The sequence below is a fragment of the Falco cherrug genome, chromosome 9, assembly GCF_023634085.1.
Source record: "Falco cherrug isolate bFalChe1 chromosome 9, bFalChe1.pri, whole genome shotgun sequence".
Classification (NCBI taxonomy): Eukaryota; Metazoa; Chordata; class Aves; order Falconiformes; family Falconidae; genus Falco; species Falco cherrug.
This window is the reverse complement of record NC_073705.1, coordinates 26,557,717-26,577,979: the sequence shown is the minus strand read 5'-3', so window position 1 is coordinate 26,577,979 and position 20,263 is coordinate 26,557,717. Positions and strand designations below refer to the sequence as shown.

At 49.0% G+C, this 20,263-nt stretch overlaps 1 protein-coding gene across 1 annotated transcript in view; it reads right to left on the bottom strand.

The window, feature by feature from the left end:
• Positions 1-164: 164 nt before the first annotated feature.
• The window catches only part of COL17A1 (collagen type XVII alpha 1 chain), a 38,612-nt gene continuing 18,513 nt past the window's right edge, over positions 165-20,263 (bottom strand). Inside the window, exons 25-56 of the mRNA XM_014278421.3 lie at positions 20,203-20,256; positions 19,796-19,831; positions 19,561-19,596; positions 19,088-19,150; positions 18,679-18,714; positions 18,244-18,306; positions 17,860-17,886; positions 17,121-17,156; positions 16,558-16,593; positions 16,266-16,346; positions 15,454-15,489; positions 14,662-14,742; positions 13,447-13,500; positions 12,766-12,807; positions 11,908-11,964; positions 11,690-11,749; positions 11,150-11,176; positions 11,024-11,065; positions 10,796-10,861; positions 10,367-10,414; positions 9,221-9,334; positions 8,810-8,947; positions 8,135-8,218; positions 7,011-7,142; positions 5,770-5,859; positions 5,165-5,278; positions 4,754-4,906; positions 3,591-4,007; positions 3,269-3,409; positions 2,605-2,667; positions 2,316-2,387; positions 165-2,118 (exon numbers count right to left, since the gene is read on the bottom strand). Coding sequence (XP_014133896.2) covers positions 2,069-2,118; positions 2,316-2,387; positions 2,605-2,667; positions 3,269-3,409; positions 3,591-4,007; positions 4,754-4,906; positions 5,165-5,278; positions 5,770-5,859; positions 7,011-7,142; positions 8,135-8,218; positions 8,810-8,947; positions 9,221-9,334; positions 10,367-10,414; positions 10,796-10,861; positions 11,024-11,065; positions 11,150-11,176; positions 11,690-11,749; positions 11,908-11,964; positions 12,766-12,807; positions 13,447-13,500; positions 14,662-14,742; positions 15,454-15,489; positions 16,266-16,346; positions 16,558-16,593; positions 17,121-17,156; positions 17,860-17,886; positions 18,244-18,306; positions 18,679-18,714; positions 19,088-19,150; positions 19,561-19,596; positions 19,796-19,831; positions 20,203-20,256 — 2,549 coding nt within the window. The 3' untranslated portion in view covers positions 165-2,068. The remainder of the gene's footprint in view (positions 2,119-2,315; positions 2,388-2,604; positions 2,668-3,268; positions 3,410-3,590; positions 4,008-4,753; positions 4,907-5,164; positions 5,279-5,769; positions 5,860-7,010; positions 7,143-8,134; positions 8,219-8,809; positions 8,948-9,220; positions 9,335-10,366; positions 10,415-10,795; positions 10,862-11,023; positions 11,066-11,149; positions 11,177-11,689; positions 11,750-11,907; positions 11,965-12,765; positions 12,808-13,446; positions 13,501-14,661; positions 14,743-15,453; positions 15,490-16,265; positions 16,347-16,557; positions 16,594-17,120; positions 17,157-17,859; positions 17,887-18,243; positions 18,307-18,678; positions 18,715-19,087; positions 19,151-19,560; positions 19,597-19,795; positions 19,832-20,202; positions 20,257-20,263) is intronic.

Here is a 20,263-nt window from a genome sequence, read left to right as displayed (position 1 = left end):
TCAGGCACGGGGGAAGGGACGAGGTGTGGCTGTTGGGCAGGGGAGCCCCCCGAGCAGTGGTGACAAACAAACCGGGCTGCTATAGGGCTGCGCTGGTCCTGCCCCACCACACAACCTGCGAGCACGGGGCGGAGTCCTGAGTAGTTCGGGGGTGACTTCAGACATCGGGTAATACAGCTGCTGCACCTAAATACAACAACGTGCAGTATTTTTGTTGTTTTTAAGAGAGAATTAGAAGGAAATGTCTCATCTCAGCAGAGCCAGGTGGGGAGTATAAACCACTCGGGAGGATGCAGGCTTTATTGGCAAACACTGCAAGGTGCCGTGCTCGGGAAGTTGACCTGGCTCATGCCGGCCTTTGCTCTAAACTGTCCTCAGCCATGATGTGGGAAGAACACCAACATTTTGCATGGATAACATTGGAAATAAAAATAGACGAGGGGATTTTAAACCTGGACTGAAAACAAGCAAGCTTTTTTCCTTTAAAAATGAACCATGGACCTGCTTTGGCCGATACCTGGAACTAAAGTAGCACTCCAGCGTGCGTGTGTGTGTGCACGTGCGTGCATGGCCCCAGGAACACCATAAAGCTGATGTGGTGTCACAGGCGCAGTGACCAGGCGCTGTGTGAGGGGCTGCACTCCTGCACCGAAGCACCGGCCTCTGCCAGGCAGCACTTGCAGCTCGGCCATCGCCCAGCCGCTGCCACAGGACTTAAACTGTCAGCACTCACTGCCCCACTGCCAGGGAGAAGGTGACGGTGGTGGCACCCTGGGACGATGTGCAGAGGCTCCTGCTAAGGTGACTGGAAACCGCTGACACCTGCTTCCAGCTTGGCATCTGCTTGGGCCACGTCCCAGCGATGAGACACAAAACAGCCACCAAAGCCACGTCACAGTGCAGCTGGTACCGACCCACCAACAGAATGCTGATCAGGCAAGCCTGGGGTGAAAAACACACTTTAATGGGGCTGTTTACATTAAAAATTATTCCCCCCCCCCCCATTAAAAAAAAAAAAAAAACAAAAACAGAAGAAAAATAAAAAAATATTTTTTAGAAGATCAACAAATTACATGTAAAAGTGCTTCGGTTCGGTCCCTGTGCATGTCACGTGTCGCTGTGCTGCTATAAACAGACATCGCAAAGCGCGTGGTGACCCAGGCTCCCCGCAAAGCACTTGCACGTGCTGCACCCCACTGCTGCCCCAGCCCCCCGGGACAGTTTGGCCGGGGCAGCGGGGCTCAGGAGCTGGCGTTAATGCACGCGGAGCGCTAGAGCACGGCAGAACTGCTGAGCTGGGAGGGCATCGCTTCCCACAGCGAGTCACGGGCTGGGGTGGCGGCGGGTGCTGAGCCCAGGGGTGTGACAGCTCTGCAGCGGGGGCCACCAGCAGCCACGGGGAGAAGCCAGGGCCCGGCTCTTGCTGCCTGTGTCACTCGCCCCGCTGCAGCAGCTGCACGTGGGCAGGGCTGGGCTCAGCGCGTCACTGGTTGGGGTACGTCGGTGCAGACCCTCAAGCCACAGCCCCACTCAGCACCACCAGCACCTGCCTCAACGTGTCCTCCGCTCAGGGCTGGCACATCGGAGCTTGCGGCGGGGAAATCCCAGCGCTGTGAGCTTAGTCCCAGGGTTTCTTACAGGGCCTTTTGTCCTGCGGGCTGAACCTGATCTCTGAAAAATCGCGTGTTTGGTGGGGAGGGATTGCTTTCTCTTTTTCTTTTTGCTGGATAGGTGGCTAGCTGTAAAAAACCAGGTTTCTTACATAGCTGGGAGTAATACAAGCCTGGACCGGGTGAGACAGGAAGCCCTTGTCAGCCCCAAGACATACAAGCCTGGGAACTGGGGGTGCAAAGCCAAACATCAGCAACAGGACAAAATACCCACATTATGGCCATGCTGGGCGCGTAAAAGAGCCATTCAAATCTCTGCAGTGACACCGAACTATCAAGTCTACGTGGTTAGAGCTGATCAGCAAGGACATTTTAGCATTAAGGCAGTGAAGACTCAGGCTAATTCTCTATAGGCTGCTGGGAACACTGCCCAGTGCAGAACTGAGCTGCCTCTTTCCTTAAACCCCAACGCTTCTTCTCTTTCTTCTGCCAACATACACTTGTTCACCTGGGGACAACAAAGTAAAAGGAAGATTATTTTAAAAGTTCATGTCGGGTAAAAAAGACAAAAGACCCAAAACAAACAAACAAAAAATGGAGCCATGTGGGTTTTCCAGCGGTTCCCAGAGACGGGCTGGTGCCTGGGGAACCCTGCGCTCCCCGACAGGCAAACCCTGCTCTCCTGGGGATGGCAGATGTTCATACCTTTCTCCCCTTTCTCTCCTTTTGGTCCCCTGTGCCCATGGCGTCCTGGTGGGCCCACCAGTCCGGGGTCACCTGAAGGAATGAGAAGACCAAGTTTTTCCTTGAGCATCACTGGTCCGTGAACAGGGACAGGCCAGGGTAAGGAAGACCAAGCTAGGCTGCTGCACGGTGCCACCTCCACCGTGGGGAGGTGGTGACCTTGAGCAGTCCTGTGCCGACTGTCTCTGCGGTCACAGCGCTGCTTCCGGGGTGTTACAGGGCTCGAGAGGGAGAGGAGGGCAAGCCTTACCTTTGGGTCCGGGGTAACCCCTCTCGCCCTTTTCCCCAGGTGGCCCCTGGATGGTCCCGTATGCTGGAGAGGGAAATGAAGCAGAGGACGAATGAGCAGAACAAACCAGTTACAAAGGGCTTTGTGCTTAGGAAGAGAAGCAGTGAGTCACGCTGGAAGGACGTTTCTCTAGGTTAGATGGGATTAGACTGAGAGCAAGTTTTTTAAAAAACGTTTTGTAGCCAACAACATCCCAGGGGCAGGCTGTGATCTCCTTTCACCAGCGCTGCTCCGCCACCCTCGCTGGGTGTCCTGTCTGTCACCAGGGCCGGGCGGCCCACGCTCAGGGAGGGGAATCTGAGAACAGAGCAAGGAGCTGTCTTACATTGCTCTACATGTGCCAGCCCACCTATATGCAAATGAGCCACAGGAGCTGCAAGCACAGTGGCCTTCGGGGTTTGGGATGAATGTCCTACAAGTAGTGGGAAAACCTGATGTCCTTCCTAATAATGAGATTGCACCTCCCCAGAAAGAGAGGAAGAGGAGGGAAAGACTATCTGCCTCCAGCTTTGTATCTTGACCGTATTTTTGCAGCATGCAAAGGTGGAAAGATCACTAGGTCTGTAAGAGGTTGGAGACATCTCATATGCATGAGCCACAAACACTGAGCCAATACATCACTTACTTCTAAAGAAGTCCATGAGGTCCTCAGTGACATTGCCATAGGCTGCAAAAACCCTGCTGATGCCAGGGGGACCAGGAGGGCCTGGGGGACCTGCGGGTCCCCGTGCAGTGTAAGACATCAGGTCCTGGAGAATGCCTCGGCCTGAGGAATTAAAGATGTCATTTGAAAGGAGCTCTGGGAAAACTGGCCGGATGCTGAGGCAGGAAGGTGTAAGGGAGAGCAGTAGGCAGCAGGAAGGGGGGGGGAAGTGGCACCAGGCATAAGGGGTTAGGAGGTGTGGGCTGGGACAGGGAGGGTCGGGACGAGCAGGCATGCCACTCACTCTGTAGGTTCTCTGACACACGGAGCGCCAGCTCATTGTAATCCAGGGAACCAGTGAAGGAGCTGCTGTAGGATCTGCTTGAACCTGCCGATCTGTGCGATTCCTCCTCCGTCAGCAATCCATCAAAAGACCTATCACTGCCCATGGAGGCATCATAAGTGCCATCACTGCCCATCGAGGCACTGTACGATGACATGCTGCTCATGGAGCTGCCATACGAGCTGCCTGTGCCCAGTGATCCCCCATGGGAACCCTCAGCACCAAGGGATCCTTCATGCAACCGCTCGGAAGTCCGTAACCCTTGGTACGATGAAGACACAGACCCAGCCACCAAGCCACTATCTCCTTTGGGTCCTGGTGGTCCCCGTGGGCCAGGGGGCCCAGGCGGCCCAGAGATGTAGCTTCGAACTTCATCACCTGCAAAATACAAGGAGGGGGAGTTCAGGGACACTGGGGTACCTGGTCCCCCAGACTTGGCAGAGGCCCTGTGCTACCGCCCTGGGTGTGATGTTCTGTCCCATCGATCGTCGCAGTAACCCTCCTCCAGGGCCATTTCTCAGGCCGCAAGCACATAGGTCACCCCTGATCTCCACAGATGGTATGACTCCCTCCTCCTTCCTGTCTCTCCCACAGTTTTGGGTGCCCAACCTTGGAAACACGCCCAGTGATTTTGCAGGAGGGTGCACTCCTCTCGGGCCAATTCCAGCACCTCTGCCAAAACAATCATTCTGTGACCAGCCTCCCAAAATCCCCAAAGGGGATCCCCATGTTTTTGAGAGGCTGCCCTGGATGACTTGCTAGTGGAAGAGCTAGCACAGCTGGCTCAGCGTCAAAGGAAATGCTTTTCCCATGGCAAAACTCCGCAGGCGACCTTACTAGGGACTCATTGTCCATTACAGGCCAATTGTAACTGCCCAGCGCCTGTCCCTTTTGGCTCACAACAGGGACTTCTGCCTTGCAGTCAGACTGCGAGGAGACAAGCCTACGGAGTGCAGCGCAGTCCTGCACAGCCCTGGCTGCAGAGGGAAGGTGTGGCTGCAGCCCCAGGCCGGGGAAGCCTCCCGCTCCCGCAGGATGGCCTCAGCTGCGGCAGGGCCAGCAGCCCGCGCCAGGCGAAGCACGGCTCGGGGTGTGCGCAGGGAAGGTGGACGGTGTTCCCTTACTCTTCAGGTACTGGATCAGCTCGCTCCTGAACTCGTCACTGTGGGTGATGTCAGCATAGGACAAGAGGCCAGTTCCTGAGAAGCCTGGTGGTCCTGGAGGGCCAGGAGGGCCAGGTGGGCCCTGGAGTCCAGAGAGCGAGGAGTATCCCACATCTTGAGAGAAAACAAGAATTATTTCCCAACACGAGCGAGGACAAGGAAATCATACATGTCTGGGGATCCTGAAATTTTAAAGGCTCCAACCCCAGCTCCCATCCCTTTGCAGCTGATACTGATGTATTTTGGGTTTTTTTAAGTGACCTTGTTCTCAGTGGGAGTCACACCCCTTATAAGCTAAATCTCAGTCTCAGTCCCCCCCAGCATCTACAAACAGAATCTCCCTGCCAGCTGTAAGAAACACAAGTGCTTTACTTTGTAGATAAGCAGAGATGTCCTCCAGAGAGGTGCCTGGTGATCCAGGGATCCCTGGAGGTCCTCGGGGCCCTGCAGGACCAGGGGGCCCCACAAGGCCACTGAATTCGGAGTCTGTAAGACACAAGGGAAGAAAAGGAGTCCCCCAAACCACCGCAACCCCGATGAATCTTCCCTGACAACACAGGTAATGCCAGCTACAGCCAAGTATAAGGCACTTCCTTCTCCCCAGCACCTTTTGGTGCAGCCTTCCTGGTGCACCTCACTTCCCTGCGTGTAGACATCACATTGGGAAGTCAGGAGATCCCAAAGAACGTAGAAGTCCCTATTTTTGAAATCTACTATTTAGAAGCAGCATAAGAAATTTGTTTATGCTGCAGAGTTTCAAGAAGACAAAGGGCTCTGGGACAGCACCCTGCTGCTGCTCTCTGCAGGAGAGGTAGCAGTGCCGCTAGCTATGGCAGAGGGACCATCAGAGTCTCATGGAGGGTTATTTGTTGTGATATGCAAAAGGCGGAATTCTGTGACTAAGGCTGCAAAAAAAAAAAATAAAATCCTGGGGGCATATAGGGACCTGTGGCAGCGGAGTAAAGAAGTCGGCTTACTTCGCAAGTATGCTGTCAGGTCACTGTAAGATATACCGGGTGTCCCTGGAGGCCCAGGTGGTCCAGGGATCCCAATGCTCATCCCAGAACCTGCAAAATCAAACAGATTCAAGGGGAGTGCCATATCAGAACAGGTTGTTACAGTGTGAGCAGACAGGCTCAGGGCTTGTTCCCAAGCAATGCAGGAGGGACTTGTGCAGGGTGGAGTGTTCCCATCAGCAGGCTGTCCTGGGAACCAGGGCTCAAGCCTTGTTCTGGACTTGGAGTTAAAGCTTGCCCTGTTAATACTACACAAGGGCACCTGCAGACAGGCAGCAACAGGCCTCTATACTTTGCAAAAGCTCTGCACACCCTCTGAACCCCTGACACGGGGTGGGGACAGGGTAGGGAACATGGGGACATGGCTCCAGAACACACAGCTCAGCTGTGACCCCCTGGCCGATGCGTGTGCTGCTCTCCCTGTGTCTGCCTATCTGCAAGCAGCTCTGGAGAAAAACTGCACCTTTGTGATTTGCTTTAATGAACTGTCCTTGCTGATAAAATGCAGCTTGAGCTCTTGAGGTGCTGCTGTTAAACAGCAGTTTCCTGCTTCCAGAGCCAAAGAGGAAATTACCACCATGTCTGGAGCAGCCCATTAGTGAGATCTGGTCTCCAAGGGCAGTTCAGAGAGACGAACTACCTGTGCTTTTAAGCAGAAGCAGATAGTTGCTGCTGCCAGGATTAGACATTTTAGCAGTGCTGTTAGGGATGCTCCAGAGTCCTCTCTGTCCAACAGTTCTTACCTGCCATATTACCCCTTTACAGATGGGAAAATACAGCAGAGAGGTGGAATTTGTTTCAACTAATTTTAAACTTCTAAGAGCTTGTTTTTGGACCTGCCGTAACAGAAAGTGGGCATAGATCAACACTTCCACAGAGATATATATCCTGGCCACAGAGCCAGTGAGAAAAGGGTTATAAAGGCGCTTAAAGGTGTTGATGGGACTTCCAAGATGGCTGATATTAAATTATGTTCCTAAGCTCAGTTTTTAGCAAAGCAAGAACTCATTACTAGTGTCTGTGGGTAGTATCTTAGCTACAGGGTATCTGTGCTCTCCCAAGTCTCTCACAATCCCTGTGGCAAGGTCTCTATACATAGGGATTCACAAAGTCGACACTGGAAGAGTTTTCACTGACAGCATGAGCTTTCTGCCCAGCTCCCGAAAGAACAGAGGGAAATGCACACTAATAAATGCCATTACTTGTCAAGTAGCTGATAAACCGTCTGGTCAGCTCATCATAATCCAGCGATAGAGACAGAGTGCCATCTCCCCCTGGTCCAGGGGGTCCTGGTGGGCCCTGAGGTCCAATTAGATACTGACGAATTTCTTCTCCTGGAAATGAAAAATGCATCTTTTAAGGCTGTGCAGCTGCTGCAAATACACTGGGTGTGAGGAGTTCCCAGCCTTTGAGCTCAGCCCCCACCACTAAGGAGACCATCAAAACCTATGGATGCAAAGCTCCTTTCCCCTCCTCCTGTTCTGAATGTGAACTGCCCCCTGTATGGTGCCAGAAACATTTGTGACAGGGCTGGGAACCTCCTACAACCCAGGGTATGAGGAGGATGAGAACTTGGATTGCTATAGGGACGTCATTTTGCTCTGTTTCTTCAGGATACTCTGGACAATATCTTTGATAAAGGGAATAAGAAGTGGCTTAGCTGGGAAGGACCGTGCTGAGGTCCGTGGCAATTCAGCAGCCATTTGTCTGTTTGGAATATGGAATCTGAGTCTCCACTGCAGCACACAGGAGGAATGCAGTATTGGCCAGCAGCATCTACACCTTAAGGCACAGCAAAATGACATCCTGGTGATTTATCTGTTAGCCCACAGTAAGAGTGTGCATAGGAAAGAATACAGGGCTGGGTATCCTACTCACTTTATGAACAAAGACACAGCAAAGCTTTGGGGTGGGTAAGAAGGAATGGGGGGAACCCCAAGAGAGTGGGAGAGCTGGAAGGTAGAAGTCCAAGGTTTAGTGGGAGGTTGGGGAACATTGCGGGGAATTACGGAAAAGAAGGGACATAGGCAGGTGCCACCTAGAGAGCCAAGGAGGGGAAGGGAGGGGACAAAGTGAGAAACTGAAGAGTTGCAACCACAGCTTCTGGAAAGCATGCAATCTGTCCAGTACAAGACGCAAATCTGTCTCAGAGGACTTGGAAGGAGACATTGCAGGACGCTCAGCAGCAGCTATGGCAGGCCTTTGCTCTCCAAAGCAGCTGCTGGTAACTCCAGCTGGAGGCAGGAGACTGGAAGGGAAGGGCAGATCTCCAGGCTACTGGGATGCTTTCCCTCCATCCCCCATGTTTCCTTGGAGGGTCACTTACTCTGCAGCATGTCCAGAAGTTCTCGGTACAAAACGGATGTAGTTGATACTGAACTGGCAAATGACTGATAGTGATCTGAAGAGCCTGTGGGAGTGAAAAGGTTTTACATCAGGCAGGGTGAGACACAAGGTGAAGATGGGTCAGGCAGGGACAAAGGAAAGCTGAACTAATGCAGTTGAACTGGTGGAATGGGCTTCCCATGCACCCAACCATGAAGCAGTTGCTGTCTCACACATCCTGGTTGTCTCAAAAGCTGCGTGGTCTGTGCTCTTCTGACTTAAGATTTCAGGCTACTTCCAAAAGCTCTGGGAATTTCATCTACTTTAGGACAGCCCCAAGCATACAAGACAGTCCCAGAACACTTGAGACCACATACACCAAAGAGTCACCTCTGTTTGGGTCTTGGGAACATTACAGGGTCTAACAGCTAACGTTTAATGTGAGACTTCTTAAACAGAAGCAACTGTTATTTATTTGAACCATTAAAATGGGACAAGGCCCAGAGACCGCCTCAGCTGTGTGGAGTCCTGGGCCAAGACTGCAGAAGATGAATAACAGGGTTGGGGTGCTGCTATTTAAAGCCTGTTGTTCCTCCTCTGGTTCTCACCTCCTAAGTGTTGCACAAGCTCAGCCAAGACAGCGACTCAGTACAGAGCTTACCGACGGGGTGCTTACTTGTCATATAGCTCATAACGCGGGTAGCCAGCTCCCCATAATCCAAGCTCGTCCCATCTGCAGTAGTGATGATTCCAGGTGGGCCTGGAGGGCCTGGCGGGCCTTGGGCACCAGTCAAATAATGCCTTACATTGTCACCTAGGTAGGAAGCCCAAGATACATCCACATCACTAGAGGGAAGGTAACAGCCACGTGCACAATTACTGAACCCTCTTGCCCTGGCAAAAAGCAGACCGACAGGACAGTTCTGCAGAGGCCACAGTGGGCAACAGCACTTCACAGCATTCAACAGAAATAATCCCAGAGCAGCAGGGCTGCTGTTGCTGAAGGGAGAGTGACAAAGGGGTTCGGGGAGCAAAAGAGTTTGAGGCATGCATCTGCTGATCTGTAGCAAAATCTCATTATACTTACTCTTCAGGTAGTCAGTGACATACTGCTGAATCTCTTGAGATGAACTTCCGCCTGGACCGGGAGGTCCAGGTGGCCCGGGAGGTCCAGGGGGTCCCTGAATTTGTCTGGATCCGCCTACAGAAAGTATTGTAGGGAGAAGGAGTTGTTTCGGCATGGTTGCATTAGAACAAGCAATCTAAAGTGTGCTTGCAGTGAGCCCTTCCCACAGATCTAGAAAAAGCCTTAGGAATGGACTATGGAGGGGCTTCCCTCTATCTCTAAACACAGTCTAAGGGTGAGCTATTAGGCAGTATAATGTCTTCAACTAATCTGGCATCTTGTAATTCAGCCTGAGCAGCTCTGCCAAGACCTCCCTGGCTTCGTACTGACAGACCTGGTCAGTTTGTGCACCAGAGTGCAATGCTGTGCAGAAATACAGATGGAGATCCATAAAGCACTCCAGCTCATTAGGCTGAACTCACTGTCCTGCTGCTCCCAATCCCAGCCAGCCCGGGCAGCACCAGCTCAAGGACCTCCTCATTCATCTCCATCAAGATACAGGTGGGCCCAGTGTGACTCCTGGCACCATGGCGTCTAGTGACACCTCATGCTCTTTGTGTCTGTCTTCCCAGAACCCTGAAGTAGTGTTCCTAGGACATGATGTGGAGAAGCCGAGGGCTTGTTTACACGGACACTTAAGTTGACCCATACACACTTTTTCTGAAACTGCATTAATACCCTGCATACAGAGATGCTCTTACTCAGAATGAAAGCAGCTTAATTCACATGGATCTACATGAGGGTAAGTAAAACAGAGCAAACAGCACTTTTGTTCTTATCAGAAGTTTTTCCACTAGAAGGTTCAACGCAGCTTTCCTAATCCCTTGTGCAACATGGTTAGCCAACCTGGAATCCCTTTCTTTTATGTCCCATGAGGAAAAAATGGCTCAAAAGATTCCCAGCAAGCTGGAAACAGAAAACCTGCAATTCTTAAATTGTCTATCTGAAGTCAGGCTGTGCAAAAAGAGGTTTTGAAATCCCAACAGATCCCAACAGCATTAGATCAGCACCCACACTTGTAAAACCCAAAAGGAGCTTTTTCAAAATCTCTACCAGGATGTCAGCATTTCTTGATAGTATCAGAACAACGGGGGTCTGGCCTCTTACCTCGAGATGCTCCTGGGATGCCAGGAGCACCTGGGACACCTGCATCACCTGGAAACCAGAGGGAGAGAGACAGACAATTGTACTGGGTGTCACTGCATGTTGCATACTTGGTCGGGTAAAACAGTTGAGTTACATGTTGTCAGAGAAGCCCACTAGCTAGCCCTTGTAATTACTATCATGAGTTAGCAGCTTGTTGTGGAACAGCAGAAGGAAGAGGCCACAGTAGCTCTCCTGAGCCTTCTGTGACCTGCCCGTGTGCTTTATACTCAGAGCAATTCTATTGCCATGGTCCTGCTCTGCCTGAAAAGGCAGAGGTGGGCACAACTGTAGTTCCCAAAGGACCCGGTTGCTCCATCCTTTAGTCTCAAACACTCTTGGCTGTGTGAGGCCACCAGTAAAGAAAGAAAGAAAGAAGATTTTTAACTTCACCTTTGGGTCCAGGTGGGCCTGGTGGGCCAGGAAGTCCTGGACGTCCTTGAATAGTGACTCTGTCACCTGCCAATTACAGAAAGAGAATCAGAGATTCACAGGAATAAAATGTGTAGACAAAATCCTGGCTCCACTAAAACTAAGCTAGTATCGGTAGAGCAGGATTTTGCCCCCTGGTTTCAGCCTAGGGACAACGAATTCAAAGGAGGAAAGAGGACACAGACTGACCATGAGAGGAGAATGCTGGAAGGCCAGGTTCACCCGGTTCTCCTGCATGGGACACAGAAATGGAGGAGCAGTCATATACAGAGACAAGCTACCCTGCACCCCACCGATATATCCTGGAAGTCTTACCTGTGAATCCTCGTGGACCTGGTTCGCCTGTGAACAGGGGAGCAGAGGACCGGTGTTAGCATTTGCTTTGTTCTGATCTGCAACATCCCAGCCCACACTGCAGAATATTATCATGGCCTTCAATTGGCAGGGCAAAAATGGGTAAAGGGAGTAGGTTTTCCTGCCGGCTGAGAGCTGAGCTACGTTTCACAGGACTACCTCCTTGCACTGGCTTAGCCAAGTCCTGCCTGGCTGCAAAAAGATTCTTCCCCTTTAACGGCAAATCTGAAGCTCTGAATGTTACAGGATCTAATGGGCTTGCAAAGCTGGGATATGAATACAGCAATTGCCTTGAGACAAGTACTGGAGGCTAATAAACTTCTGCGACAGACTGACTTGTTTTATGGCAGCAGGCTGGAGTCCTATTTAGTGACCACTGTGCTAGCTTTCTTACAGCCACAACAAGGCAGAATGCTTTCTGCTTCCAAGCCCTTCCTTCCTTCTTTTCAGTCTGAGGTGCTGAGATCCATCTAGTATCGTGAGGATACAGGCTATACCCACCTCGGTCTCCCTTCGGGCCTGGTGGGCCTGGTGGACCTGGTGGGCCTGTGAGGAATGTTTCTGTAATAAGAACAAAAAGTTTTTTTGATGACATGTGACAGGACATGACACAAGTTTCCTCTGGCTCCAGCTGGTCCTAGCCAAGGATGTGCTCCCTGGAACCCTAACAGTCAGGACATTCCCAGGGCACAGGCAAGGTACTGAGGAAAAGAACCAACCTGAGGTGGACGTGGAAGATCCTGGTCTCCCTGGTGGGCCTGGAGGCCCTGGCAATCCTTCTCCTAGGCAAAAGGGAGACAAAAGGACTTCAGGAAGGATGACCCTCAGCAATGTACATACATGCATGTCAGAGCTGCTACATCTCCAGCCATGGCTGCAGCTCAAGTATTTCCAAGTGTAGGCTAGTATTATTGTTTTCTTTACACACATCTATCCCTGTTTGTTACTTATTTTTCATTATCTTTTGCCACCACTGCATGCACACAACAAAGGATCTCCTTTCTTTGTGGGACAGAGTGCCTACCCCAGCCAGCCTTCACTACATCGAAAGGGAAGGTTCAATTCATCACACACCTGACCTTCTTCCCTTCACTACTGAGCAAGGAATGGGATTACGCTCCTGTCTCATGTTCTCCTGCACCTCCCCTCTCTTGGCTGTGAAAAGGAAATCTGTGCTACAGGAAGTGGAGCGGGGATATGTTCCTCATGATAAGAACCATTCCATCTGTCCCCAGCTGGAAGCCAAAGCTGGACAAGTAAGTAGTAAAGACAGAATTGAATGCAGTTACCTCCTTTGGGAAGTAAGACATATAGGGTGTCTTCCCCAAAAGTATGGCTTTAATGAATTACTACTCTGACTAGCAAACCTCTGCTAAAGCAAATCTCCTCTCTTGGGCAGCATCTTGCTGCTGTGAAACCGTATTGCAGTGAAATTGTGTTAGTAGGAACCGACTGTGTGAAATTCTGCTTCCAGTAAAGTCAGCCAAGATTGCACCTGGGACACCACAAGTCACAGGATAGAGGCACTGGAAAAAATTCCCACTTTCCAAGTTTGTTTCAGAGAAACAAGCTCTTACCTGGGGGGCCACGAGGTCCTGGGGGTCCCTGCACAGATTCACCTGATGACAAAAGAAATGGGGGTATTATAGAATATTTAATCAGCTGCAGAAGAATGGCTGCAGAAGCATGGCCTTAGAATCTCTGAAGATCTGCACAATCCAGGCCTGGTATTAGAATAGGCCTGTAATCGGAATTGTACTGAAGTTGCTGTGCTGAAGTTAACAAGAAAGGTAGCCTCGAGCTATTCTTGAATCCTGAGACCAAGTCATTATGTTGTGCCAACAGGCCGTGGCTGTAACAAGATACAGCTGCTGGGAAAGCAGGTGCAGGGCCAAGAAAGATAGGGACCGGTATGGGAAAATAGGGAGTAACAAACTACAAGGCTGAAGCACAGCAACACAATTAGCTACATGGATAGAATGCTTATTTTAGTCATGATAATTAGGGGTGTGAGAACTGCGCGTGTTTAGAGACTACTAACCAATTATATTTCTGCTTTACGAATATGCATGTGTATCGGTTCTATATAAGTAGTGTTAGAAACTAACAAAGTTGAGCAAGATGCATAACTCATATTGAGCGTCTTCTTGACTCCGGCAAACCCTTCTTCCAACAATCAGCAAACTGCATGGCTCAGAAAGGTGCCATGTGTGTTAGCATCCCCCGGCTTATGTACAGAGCTCTGCTATATTACATACCTGGTGGCCCAGGGGGACCTGGTGGTCCTGCTCGCCCTTGTAAATCTGCAAGCACTGTGCAAATGAAACACACACAAAAAAAGCAAAATTGTTGCTGTGGAGCTACTGCTGCTGTGGAAACAAATTATTACAAAAGTGGACTAAGGCAGGACCTTGGTGACCTAAGCCAAAGCTGAGGCAGAGAGGGGAGAGAGGTGTTCAGTTGCCAGCATGCAGGTTAGGATGTGAAGCAAAATACAGTGCTGAGATCTCTCTGGAGAGTAATGGCTGCTGAAGGAAACAGCAAAGGACTCAAAGGCTAGAGAAGGAGGGAAAGAACTTTCAAGGAGAGGAAAGATTCTTTGAAAGAGGGGCAAGTTTTGGAAGGAGAGCGTTATGCAGCCATTATTTAACGTGTAGTTGCACCGTGCTATCTTGATTGGAGATGTATCCTCACCTCCAGGCTGAGGCACAAACTCAAAGTTCAGTGATGCTGAGATCCAAGACTTCTAAATGGGGGATGGGACAGTACTGAAGCATGGTTTGGATCTACATGACCCCATTCAGATGGTGATCAGGCAAGGACCATTTTATGATTTTATGCCCTCCTCTACCTTGCCTCTCCTGCACACTTGCAGAGGTCCCAGACCCTAGGATTACTGACTGTAAGTGCACCACACACACATCTAGAATTGCATAGAGCAAGCAAACACTTTCCCTGGGATGCTACTAAACCATTCTGTTCTGCTCCACTTATTTTAATCTTAAAATAGCATTTGCTCCCCTGTGAATTCATCCTCTAATTCACAGATAGGTTTTGATTTCCGTTGCTCAGATTAACACGCCTTTCCAAAATGGTTCTCCTCTTACAGATGGCTCTGTGGTTGTATTACATAGGGAACTGCCCTGTGCTAAACACAGTGGCTAAAAGGCCAGGGTAACCTCACAGCTCTGTGACCACCTCTGCTGGTAGGGACTGTTCACCTGTCACCATTCCTTAGCTTTCCTCTCTGTGACATGGGCCTGAAGCCACCTTTTGAAAGCACTTTGGGATGCACAGATGAGGAGGGCAGAAGGGGTGCTGGAATTGCTGTCCTACCATCAAACATGCACACACACACTTCTCCTAGTCAGGTTGAGGGGAAAGAGGCAGAGGCATCTCCTACTAGCTGTGAACAGGCCTTCAGGTCTCTGGCACCTCTCCAGGCAAAGGACTGGAAAGGCAGGCCCACTTACTTTGAGATGCTAATGATGAGACTTCTGTTTTGATAGTTTCTATCACAGCTTCACCTGGGGATCCCTTCTCGCCCCGTAGACCTTTTTCAGGGATTAAAAAAAAAAAAAAAAAAAAAAAAGAGAGAGAGAGAAAGCGAATTATATACCTGAGAGAAGGTGACGTTTTGCACCCACTCCTCACCTCCTTGACAACAGGTTCAGATTTTGCTTATGTGCCCTGGGAGCATGAACTCAGTCCCTGGCTCTGAGGGACACTGTATTCAAATGTGGAAATTACTGCACAATTTGCTCTTAACAGGATCATAGAAAAATGGCGAAGAAAGGTTCTTAGGAGCCAGCTCTGTTCAGGGCCTTCCAAAGAGATGTCTGTCCAGTTGGCAGTGGCTTCACAGTGACATGATACCCATAGCTTGTTTTCCCACCTTTCAAAATGGCAGGAGGTATCCAGCTGGACTAGATTTCCTACCACAAAAAGGCAACTGCATTTGTGAAGTGCCTGAGAAATACCAGCCTCCGGAAAGAATAACATAAGGAAAAAAAAAATATATTTGCAGCATCCACATCACACTGGCTCTTACCATCCCTCTTCTTCCCCCGGGAAAGAAAAAAAGAATAGAAATTCTTCACAAGATTAATTAAACCAAAATAATGCAGCAAAATGAACTGAAAGGAAGAAATCTGCAAATAAAAAAGAGAGGGATTGTACCAAGGGCTGAGAGAATTAGAAACAAAGGAAAACTAATGAATTCCATTCTCTTAAGAAGCAGAATCAAAGCTGATGGAGAACGGTACCTTGCTGTCCAGGGAGACCAGCTGGTCCAACAGGACCTGGTTTCAAAGGGGAAAAAATAGAGTGCATTAGATTTTCCTGGTTGTATTTGACAGTAGGGGCAAAGAATCAATAGGTCTTTTATAAGAGCGAAGACTATCGAATAAAGTATTTGTCTGCACAAGTAAATGGAATTGCTATGGGGTATGAATTAATCAATGTCCCATGTATTACTTGAAGCTCCAGAGAAGAGACTTATTTTCCATCACGTGGCAATTAAAGTGCTTGGTGCCTCTTAGACTGGGGAAATGTCACCAACCACAATAGAAATGGAATAGGCCTAACCCTCCTCTCGCATTCCCCGCTGCAAATCAAGGCTAGCTCTACCAAACCAGCCCCAGGATTAGCTCCAACTATACAGCTGGGAGGAGACCCAGGGCTCAGGAACCCTGCTGCCTGACACCAGCGTGCTGGAGGGCAGCGTCTGACCTGGGGCAGAGGAGTCTCAGGACCAAGCTCGGGCATAGCCAGAGTCTCTGTGTGTGGACCAGAACAGCGTTCCCATTTTCTTCATCTTCTCAGCCCTCTCTTCTGTCCTCCCCCCTCCCACGATCATATCCCATTTCTTCCTTGAGGCTGCTGCCTTTCTAACTCAGCCTGAGATCTTGGTCTTTCTGCAGGGGAGGGTGAGGACCATGAGTCCTGCCTGAGCAATCTTGCCTCTCAGACAGGCCAGCCTGGCAGAGACAATAAGCATTACACATTAAATTGAGAACTAGTGGCACAGTAGTGTAAGCTGCCTGCAAAAAGCACAGCAGAGGAGCAGCTGCCTCACCTGGAACACCTGGGGGTCCAGCAGGGCCAGCTGGGCCTGGGGGACCTGGTGGGCCTGGCAGAGCAATAGTTGACGAACCCTCTGAAACACAAACACATATATGCATGCATCCAGCAAACGTGTAACAAATCTATCCTTCAGGAATCTCACATCTATAGCATATGTATGCTCCCAACACAGGGAGTCCCAGTACTAGTCTGACACACAGTCAAAATGTATTTAGGAGGCATAACAAAAAAAAGAGAAAATCCTCCAAAAGCAGAAGTGTTTGAACTCTCACAGCACTACATACCAGCACTTACGACTGTTCCTGGAGCTCCAGGTTCTCCTAAGGAAACAAAGCAACAAAAGATGAACTTCTTTTTTGGGGAAGATTTGTCACTAGCTCAATGACATCGTCTTATTAAGCACGGGATTTCTGTTCTCTTTACCCTTGATCTCCTGTCTGAGAAGTCATAGCACTAGAAGGTCATGGGGGAAACAACAGAGTTCGGCTAATCCAGAGAGATCCTCTGATCAACTTCCCAAGCACTACATCTGCCAGCACAGGCAAACAGCCTTAATTTATCCGAGGCAGACACACGTCTTACATTGCAGCCACCAGGGCTGCTCAGGGCAGAACCACGTTTGCTAAGGTTTTCTCACAGGAGAACTGTCATGCTGAGTGCCTCAGCAGATGCCCTGCCTTTGTGTGTGCTCAGGGGGGCTTTGGCTAGCAGCTGTTTCTCAGACCTTCCCTTCCCAAAGCCACTAGATGCCACTGTTGATTCAGGGACTGGTCAGCAGAGCGGCTAACCCTCCCTAAAATGACGTGCTTAGAGAGAAAATGAGTATTAGGAAAGAAACAAAACTCACCTTTAGACCCTGGTCGGCCTGGGCTCCCTGGAAGTCCTGATATGAGGTAGACAAACATTTTTAAATGGTTAGTACAAATATTGTCTGCTTTATATTTTCTAGGTAGCCCAGTTGAGTTTCACTTGTGGATTTATGGAAAGAGTTCCCTACTCAAGACCCTGGCTATCAGCATTTACGAGCAGGTCCCTGACAGCAAGTGGAAGAATTCACAGTGGACTGTAGACTGAGCTGGTAGCATCTCTGGGAACAGATAAGGACTTCCCTTCTCTCACTGCTCCCTGGATGACAGCACTGCTCCCTGGATTTATCTGTAGCTCCTTGCAGGTACTGCTCCCTGTCCTGAGGCTCCTGGATAAATTCCCTGGTGACTTGCTCCCCAAACTGCCTCTGCTTGGAGACATCACATCCTCTGTTTCCACCTCTGTTGCTACATCCTCTCCCCTCTGTTTCTGCTGCTGATTAGGACTTTCCAGTGATGCACAGGGAACTGAAACATCTTATTTGTTGCAAACTATGTTTTAGGAAGAGGCATATTTTCAACAGTCCAAGGCCCTGAATTGCTCAAAGGTTACACAACAACCACAAAACCTGTCTCAATACTCAATACCCAAAGGAGATGCAGAAACCTTGGGATATCTCTCTGGAAGCCCCAAGCAGCGCAGAGGGAAAAGTACAAGGTTTTTTTGAGCCCGTATCAAAGTGTGTCGTTGATAAACTGGAACACAGTGGAAAAGCCTACCTGGTGGTCCTTGGGGTCCTGTGAGACCTGGCAGAAAAAAGGAAACATTCTAAGATGTCTAAACAAATTTCAGGTAGGGAAAGTATAGACAGGGAGAAAAAGATTACATTTACTTGAAATTACAGTACACAGTCCACAAGTGGTGTATATTGGCCTAGCACCTGGTATGTAAACTGGCTCATAGCAGCTGATGTTCTTGTTTGCAGTGTATGCAATCCTGAGATCACAAAGGCTCTAGATTCCCCGTGTGTTTTCCTTTCATGACCATTTTACAATGCAAAGGTCTTCTGCTAGCCTTAACTTCAAATTAAGACTGGAAATTGTTGACAAAGACATCTGTATTCCTAACTGAGCAAAAAGTACTTTTGTTCTCTGTGCTTTTACCTGGCTGTCCTGCATCTCCAGAGGGTCCTGGAGGGCCTCGGGGTCCTGGAAAACCTGGTTCACCTAGGGATATAATCACCATTAACAAGCCAGAAGTCACTGACTCACAATCTACCAATCCTTTCAAGCTTGGCCACCAGCCATCCTGCAGCATTTTCTACCTATTGTATCCTCATAGCCAACTAGCCATGTTCAGTTTCAGTGTCTGGGAGGTGAACATCAATGACAGAAGAGTTCTGTAGTGAGAAGAACTCTGTCACAAGTTTAAAGCCGGCTCCATTGTATGTCTCAGCTCCATGGCTGACTCTACAGTGCTTCTGAAACAGCAAGATCCCAGAACTTGAATCTGCTGCTATCTTCTCCCACCCTTTTTACAAATCAGCCTCCAGCCAAATCAGAAAGTACATGCACTTCTACCTCAAAAGAATCCCTTACCTTTTTTACCTGGCTGTCCATCACGGCCAGCTTGTCCTGTCCAAAAAAAAAAAAAAAAGAGACTGTTAGGGACAGCTGAAGTAGCATCACAGTTGCCATCCATCCTCCTCCTAAGCAGAGCACATACCTAAACACAAGAGAGTGGCTTTTCACCATACTGTGTCTGAAAAAACCTTGGCTGCAGTTACTCAAGATCCAGAAAACATTCACTTTTTCAAGTGAATTCATTAATTGTAGAACATCTTTTCCAAGTATACAAGCTAATCTTAGCTATCTAGAGAAAAGATCTAGGATCACAACCAGTTTGATTCCACTCCCATGTTGTTTCTTTGTCTGTGCTCACAGAAACACACTCTAGGTGGAAATGACATTGCCACACCTATAAACACAGCTGTTTTCTGTTACCCACCTACAGGTCCTTTAGCCCCTGGCTCTCCTGGAGGACCAGGCACTCCTCTTGAGCCTTGTTCACCTGTAGTGAAATGGTATGAAAATGAATCAAACAAATCTTGGTGAAGATAAAGCTTATGACTGTCAACAATATTTGGTGCTTTGCAATCGAAAAACAGCATTGACAGGATGTTCAGGCCTTATGATTCATGACTGACTGTCTCTGAGCATTAGAAGAGCTCAAGTGATGTGAATACATAGCCTCTGAAGGAGAATTTCCCTAAAGCTAAATACAAAGATTACTACCAAGATTAGTGGATCTATTTAAAACTTGGGTGCAAAAAACCCCCTCCTTTAACAAATAACATCATTACCCTTTTTCAAGTTAACTGGGAATGGCTGGGCTATGCTGTTATTTGGAAACTCACAGGAAACAGAGGAAACATATTTGGAAACAGATAGGCTGTTACTCTGGGAAAACAATCCACTAACCTGTCATTCCACGAGAACCCTTCTCACCCTGATCACCTGCGGTACAAAAAACGGAAGGATTCTGTGAGATTGTGTAATTGTAAAATGTTTACATCCAAGAAGATAAAATCTGCTTTCCGACAAAAGCACAGAAGAAAAAGCAAAAGAAGCATAGGGTTAATACCCATGGACAGTATCCATATCAAAAGGAAACTAAAGAAAATATGCACAAAAGATATCTAATTCATCAACACACCTTTGGGTCCAGGGGCTCCAGTGGCTCCTTTCTCACCTGAAAGATACACGGATAATTGAAGAATAATAATGATGTCGGAAGTGAAAGAAACTTCATGCATCAAGAACAATCATACAGATTCTTTGATATCAGACAAACTCAAACTGGAAATTCCTTTTCTTCAATACAGCTCCATCATCCAACCATGTTTCCTCACCTATACTGCTCTATTACCTCCGTGTCTCTTGTATTTCTCAATATTTGCTTGCAGTCATTAAGTTTAGCTTCCCTCCCCTTTCTTCAGCCTTAAGCTTTTCTTTGCCCCTAGCATCAAAATGCTACATGCTCAAACCAAGTCTGCTACTCAGAGAAGTACTAGAAAAGCACATCAGCTGCTGCGGTAATTGCTGAAAGGAAGAGAAGCTTACCCTTAGCACCTGGGAGGCCACCTTCTCCTCTAAATCCTTGCAGGCCAGGAGGACCTGCAGA